At 42.1% G+C, this 7,519-nt stretch overlaps 1 protein-coding gene across 1 annotated transcript in view; it reads left to right on the top strand.

Annotated features, from left to right (window-relative positions):
- Window positions 1-3,555: 3,555 nt before the first annotated feature.
- The window catches only part of TRPM3 (transient receptor potential cation channel, subfamily M, member 3), a gene marked incomplete at its 5' end in the record, with an annotated part of 125,436 nt that continues 121,472 nt past the window's right edge, over window positions 3,556-7,519 (top strand). The window contains one exon of the mRNA XM_015420511.1: window positions 3,556-3,679. Within this exon, the coding sequence (XP_015275997.1) occupies window positions 3,556-3,679 (124 nt within the window). The remainder of the gene's footprint in view (window positions 3,680-7,519) is intronic.

Raw genomic sequence — 7,519 nt, forward strand, 5'->3', positions numbered from 1 at the left:
TTGTACTTAAAAGCATGCGTTTTATTTATTTGTTTATTAGGTATTTTAGTCGCTGCTCACACAAAAGGGTCTTACAGCAACTTACAACAAAACCAGATAATATGTATAAAACTAAGATAAACGATTCAGCACCATACTACTATCAACCAGCCCAAAACATCTAGTTAACCTCCAAAGACCAACCTGAACAATTTAGCCTTGCAAGCCCTGAAGAAACTAAGCAAGTCCCACACGGCATGGATGTCCTCAGAAAGTGCATTCCACAGGGTAGGGGCATAACTGGAAAAGCCCTTCCCCTGGTAACAGCTAACCAAACCATCCTGGGGCTGATCACCTGCAAGAGGCCCCAAGAGGATGACTAAAGAGGGCATGGGGGAGTTGTGACAGGAGAGGTGCTCCCGTAGGTATGAGAGTCCCAGAGTCCCAGACTGTAAAGAGGTTTAAAAATTAACACCAACAGCTTGAATGGGATCCAGAAAGTAGCCAGTGCAGCTGCCAGAAAATTGGAGTAATGTGAGCTGACCATGATTTTCCATGATGGCAGCCTGGCAGCCATGTTCTAAACCACTTGCAGTTTCCAAAGCATTTTCAAGTGTAGCCCTACATAAAATGAATTGCAGTAGTCCAGTCTGGAGCTGAACATTGCATGGATCAATGTCCAGTGCCAGATTTACGCATAAGCTAAATAAGCTACAGCTTAGGGCCTCGCAATCTGCTGGGGCCTCAAATAAAAACACAATATAAAAAAATGATTTCAAATATTAAAAAGGCGTATATATTTTAAATTTTTCTGAGACCAGCTGATGTAATTTAAAACAGTAGGGGGCCTCGGGGTTTTGTATAGCTTAGGGCCTCAGCAAGTCTAAATCCGGCCCTGTCAATGTCTGACCCAAACAAACCAGGAGCCAGTTGGCGAGCCTGACATAGGTGAAAAAATGCCAGCTACCCTACCATGGACACAACCACACCCCAAGACATTTTACCAAGCTGTCACCATGGAGTTTCAGAAGTAACCCTCACGCTTACATCTCAGTCTTTCCCATCCACATGACCTCCATCTTGGATGGATTCAACTTTAGCCAGCTCCCCCTTAACCACTTGACAACCACATCTAGGCACTGGGATAGTGTTGAGAGCCCTGCCACCAGCTGCCTGTAACATGAGGAAGAGCTGTGTGTCATCAGCATATTGACTGCACCCAACTCCAAACTTCCTGACAATCTCTGCAAAAGGGTCCATATATATTAAATAATATCAGAGATAGGACTGAGCCCTGTGGGACCTCACAATTCAAGAAGGTCTCATCAGGAAGACCAGTCTTTCCCCATAGTAACCTTCTGAGATTTCCCTGGAGATGAGGAGAACCACCTGAGTGCACTGCCCCTCACCTCCCGGGAAGAAGAAGAAGAAGAAAAGAAGATCTTGGATTTATACCTCACCCTTCACTTGGAGTCTCAGAGCGACTTACAAACTCCTTTCCCTTCCCCTCCCCACAACAGGCACCCTCTGAGGCAGGTGGGGCTGAGTGAGCTCTTTCAAGAGCTGCAACACTATGGCTTGCCCAAGGTCATCCAGCAGCTGCAAGTGGAGGAGTGAGGAATCAAATCAAGTTCTACCAGATTAGAGTCCGCACACTTAACCACTACACCAAACTACACCATAGTAGTTGATCAGGACCAAATGGTCAACTGTATCTAAGGCAGATGATAAATACAAAAGGATCAACAGCAGCGGCACACCTTTATCCAGTTATAAATGAAGATCATCAGCCAAGGCAACCAGAGCTGCCTTGACCTCATAACCAGGCCTGAAGCCTGACTCAAATGGGTCGAGAGCAGATGTCTCATTCAGGGAGGCCAGCAAGATCCATTTACGATGGCATTTCAATATGATTTCTTGGAATACCAACTCCTGGGTCAAGTGGGCATACCCAGTAGCATTTTGATATTGCATTGAGCACTGGTCCAGTCTATCATTTCCACTATCTGTTTTGAATGTCTGTTGCCTCATCTTCACCTTCAGTGAAATACCATGAAACTCCACATTACAGCATATCAGTAATCATAAAGCATACTGTTTGGGAAAAGGAAGAAATGCAACATACTATATAGTAAGCAATGTTCCCTCTAAGCTGAGTTAGTGTGAGCCAGCTCAGTTTTTTATCCTCCAGCTCACACATTTTTGTCTTAGCTCAGGAAGGATGGCTCCAGAGCAAACTAACTGATGCAGCAGCCAAATTGCTCGCTCACAACTTTAATGCCAGGAGCTTGCAAAGTAGAATGTTTGCTCACAAGACTCCGTGGCTTAGAGGGCACATTGATCATAAGCAATCTTTTTTAAAAAATGTACATCAATATTTAAATACAGGTCTCTCCTATGGTTCCAAAATGCTGGTTGTCCCCCATTTCAGCCAATTTTCTCAACCACCAAGTAGTGGGATCCACAGAGAACTGGACTGAATGAAGCAGACCCCAGTACATGATCACTGCACTGTCCCATGCTGTTTCAGTAAGAAAGATCTGTGATCTATACAGGACACCTCATTTGGCTGGACAAAAGGGGGATCTTTTAAAAGTGGAAACCGTGTTGAACTAGGTTGTCTGAAGGAATTAATGACATGATGTGCATTGCAAGCAAGGGTTTTTTTAGCTTGTGAAAAACATGGACATCAGGAACCATTGCACTGTATGAAAAGATGTTACTTTGTGTTTTGATTGAGTGAAATGTTCAGATAGAGAATAGAGTAACTAAATATCAATTTAAAGCATAATGAAGCTTTGCAATAAAAAATGCTTCAAAGGTGCCACAATAAATGAACTCCCTAATACATTCTGCTTACCTGCTGGCAGAACGATGTGTTCAGCACATTCCAGCAGCATAAAGGCTGCATCTGATCCAGGCTTGTCAACTGCAGACAGACAGAGTGGTGGATGAATTTCCAAGCCTTTCTGCCAAATAATGAACTGAAACCAAATTGATGCAAAGAAGCTTCATTATACAAAAGGCCTTTATACAAAACTTCTATCTGTTCTTTATCTAAGCATACTTGTAACGTACCAGGTTTGATGCATTCTTATCTTGTAGGCATGACTGAATGTATGCCAGGAAAAGTGTGTGAAAATGCAGGAAAAGTGCAAAATGCATGCAAAATTCAGCCTTCTGAAAATCTGAGCTTTCATTTTAAAAAGAGGGAGTCTCTAGCTTTATCACCAAGCAGATGGGCTTGAACCTACATGGGCAGTTATTGATGAAGTGACATTAGCAACAAGGAATGCTGAACAAGATTTTCAGTGGTGATGAGGTTTCAGTGCAGCTCTGTCCCAATCCCTATGACTGGCCAAGGCAGAGTAATAGTTGCAGGAAACATATGCAGAATAACAACAATTATGAAAATTTAACTGCTCTATAAATAATTCAGCTTTTTGACACAGAATTTAGGATTCCTTGGCACAGATAAGTTGATTGCTTCCATACAGACAACAGTCCTGCATATGTCAGTTATTTCATGCTAGAATTTTGTTTTAAAAAAATATTCTCTGACTATTTGAATTTCAGTCTTATCAATGAATCTCTGAGGGATCAGTTGCTTGTAACCATCCAGAAGACCTTCACCTACACCCGGACCCAAGCACAGCATCTCTTCATAATCCTCATGGAGTGCATGAAGAAGAAGGAACTGGTAGGCACTGGCAAAGATATTTCCTAGATATGAAACCAAAGAGGTCCCAGAACATATTAGCCCAATAGATGTGCAATGTTTCCAGTTTCAAAGCCTAAGCAGACTTTATGTCTTTTAGCAAGTTGGGTCTGGGTTCCTTCAACCTGGTTTGCTTTTTGGTGTAGTGGTTAAGTGTGCGAACTCTAATCTGGGAGAACCGGGTTTGATTCCCCACTCCTCCACTTGCACCTGGCTGGATAACCTTGGGCAAGCCGTAGTTCTGATAAGAGCTGTTCTTGAAAAAGATCGGTTTCTGTCAAGAGCTCTCTCAGCCCCACCTACCTCACAGGGTGTGGGGAGGGGAAGGGAAAGGAGTTTGTAAGACGCTCTGAGACACCTTTGGGTAGTGAAGGGCGGGGTATAAATCCAATCTCTTCTCTTCTTCTAGGAATGTCATTTTAAAGAACAGAGAGAACCCTTAGAGTTTTCCCTTGTATGGCCGTGGCCCCGCCCTCAGCATGCCCGGCGTGCCTGCGTCACTTCCGGGTGACACGCATGTCGGGGCGGAGTTCCCCCCGGGGCCCGATCCGGCGGCACCAGGGAATGGGCCTCTGGGGTGGGGGTTTCCCCGCCCCCCGGGGGGACTTGGCAGCCCTACTCCTGCTTTCCCCCTGCTCCATTGTTTTCCAAGCTGAAATAGCGCCAACAGGGAATTATTTACATCACTTTGGAGCAGCACATGGAGTATTTGAAGCACATGTCTCTCCAAAGTTATGAAAATAACTCCCTTCCCAAGCTGCCTCTTCTTCTGAAAATGGCATGGGGAAAAGCAGGAGTCCCTCTTCCCCCAAGACTGCAGTTCCAAGCTGAACAGAAATCCCTCTGATCTTTAAAATGACATCCCCTAGAGCTGCTGTGTGGCTACAGAGAAAACAAATTGGGCTAGGGGAACCTAGACCCAATGAGCTCCCCCAAACATGTAATGTTTAGTTTGTCCCTCATATAAACACTGAAAATAGATTCAATTTTGCTTTAATGCTTTTGTCTACATATGCTGACAATGGTTAAGGTTTAGCACAAAACTATAATTTGAATCTATGGTTTAAAGTTTGGAAGAGTCCCCCATTTCCACTGTTATTATTCCACTGTTTTCTTATGCCTTTTGTGGTCCACTTCATTGTCTTCTATCTGTATCATAATATTGTTAATGGATTATATGTTTACACAGTAACTGTAATGTTTAAAAAAGTCTTGTAATTTTGTAATAATAAACTCACTTCTGCTTAATTGTTTTTTCTTTTGGATGGAGTGTTGTTGAGCAACAGGAAAAGGGTGGGGAACCTTTAAAACTAATTCAGCAAAGAAGTTTTCTTATAATTCTTTTTAGTGCATGCATCCTGCAAAGATTAGTACCAAACATGCCTTGATTTTCCCCCCATAAATTTTTATTTTTTTTAACACATAATAGGGTAAGAAGGGTAAAAGGGATGGGGTAAGACATAAAGGGAAGTTCCATCAAGCTGTTACATATTTTCCGTCTTAATTCTTTGTTTCCAGATCTCTTTCATTTATATATTTACTAAAGCTAGTGACGCTTAATCAGATCGCTAAAATCTTCTATAATGTTTCCTGGAAAAAGTCAAGTTCTGTACAGTTCAAGTTAGAGTATCTCCAAGTTTATAATAGTTACATTCATTGTTCAAGGTCTTCAAAGTTTCTTTCCACCCAGTCATAAAATGGTATCCATTTATCTCTCGCTTTTTGTTTACTTCGGTCTTTTAACAAGTCCGACAATATATCCATTTCTGCTGTATCATTTTTTTTGTCAAAAGTTCATTTTCCATTGGTATCTCTGATTTCTTCCAGTACTTGGCAGAAAGAATTCTTGCTGCCATAACTATATGTATAATTAAGTGCTTAACTTTCTTATCTTTTACATCAGACATAATATTAAGCAAAAACAATTCAGGTTTGAATGGTAGCGGTATCAAACATTTTTTTGTAACATTTCATGCACCTTTCTCCAATATAACATCACTTCTTTACACTTCCACCAAACATGAAAAAAGCTTCCCGTAGCTTACATTTCCAGCATTTGTCAGACATTCCAGAGTACATTCTGCCTAATTTCTCTGGCGTTATATGCCACCTATAGAACATTTTACATAAATTCTCTTTAAAGGAAACAGATTTTGTTATTTTAACATTTGTTTTCCATATTTGCAACCAATGATCCAGATCAATATTATAGCCAAAATTTGGGGCCCATTTTATCATACATTCTTTAATCACCTCCAAACATGCCTTGATTTTGACATTATGAGGTATGCTTTGGCTGCTATGTCTGCTAACATAGAATCCTAAAACACTGGGATAAATTTGGTAAGGCAAAATTCCTCAAGAATTCCTACTTTGAAGTTGATTTACAGACAATGCCTTTGGGAGACCCAGGTAGCCTTATGCAGGTGCAACATGAAATCACAATTAAAGTGACCAATATATGGGAAAAGGATTTAATGCATGCGTGGAGGCTGCAGGGTGAGCATGAACCTGTACCCCTTAATCATCTACACTGTCTACCTGCATGGTCTATTTTCCAAGTAACTTAGGAATGCCTGTATCACAAGTCAGCTTTTTCTAGGCCTGTGACTCCTATTACATGTGAAATCTTCCCTATTGAATTGGAGCAAGCCATTGCTCAGAACACTAGCCTGCTGTTTCTAAGGCCAGACCTGAACTGTTTGATGGAAGGTGATGGCGAATTAAATAAAAAGGGACTAATTTCTCCCTTTGGTTTTAGCTGTAGTATATCAGTAACTCAACAAAGGAGTTATGGCTTGAGCTTCTGTTTAAATTATTCATCATGCATCATAAATTCATAGAGTCTTGTAAATTATTATACTCCTTACATTTCCCTGAAAGTATTTTGGTACTGATCTAGATAACAGAATCCTAAATGTATTTTCTAAGCACTGCTGCTGCTACTACAACTAACAATCATTCAGTGCCACCAGTGCTGCTTCTGTCCCATAGCTGGCCTGAAATCATACTGAAAGGGGTCAAGGGCAGATACTTTATCCTGGAGTTGCTCTGCAACTACTTCTTCTGTTATTTTGCCCAGTAATTACAACTTAGATAATGGGCCGCATCATTCTTCATTAGCGAAGAATGATTGCCTGATTTACAGCACAAAGAAAGATGCCTTGGGTCAGTGATTGATTTATAATGGGAATTATGGACTAACTAGGAATAAGGCCCATTGTGGAAATAAATACAACGAGCTCTAGAAAGAGGCTCTGGGTGGGTGCCCCGGTCTTGGGCACTCAGTGTCAATTTGCTGTGGTGACTTCAGCAGAGTATAATGACACTGAGTCCACCATTTTCTCCAGAGGAACTGATCTCTACTACCTGAAGAACAGTTGTAATTTTGAGTGATCTTCAGCTCTCACCTGGAGATTGGCAACAATGGTTCCCCAAGAGGGTATGGCTGGTTTGGAGGGTGGAGTCTATGGCATTCTACCTATCAGAGGTCCCACCCCTCCTGAAACCTCACCCTCTCCAGGCTCCATCCCTCAAATATCCAGGAATTTCCCACCTAGAGTTGGCAACCCTATCTCCTTCCCAGCCAACCATCAACCTAACTTTATTTCCCCCTCAGTCTTCAGCCCCGCCACCCCCACCTACAGCCTCCACTGTACTCTGAAGCCCTGACTGCCACATCACATTGGCTGTCATGGGGGCATCTCAGCAGGATATAAGGACACAGAGTCCACCATTTTCTCCAAGGAAACTGATCTCTGCCATCTGGAAAGCAGTTGTAATTCTGAGTGATCTCCAGCCCTCACCTGGAGATTGGCAACA

This window comes from Gekko japonicus, unplaced genomic scaffold, assembly GCF_001447785.1.
Source record: "Gekko japonicus isolate JY-2015 unplaced genomic scaffold, Gekko_japonicus_V1.1 scaffold576, whole genome shotgun sequence".
Taxonomy (NCBI): Eukaryota; Metazoa; Chordata; class Lepidosauria; order Squamata; family Gekkonidae; genus Gekko; species Gekko japonicus.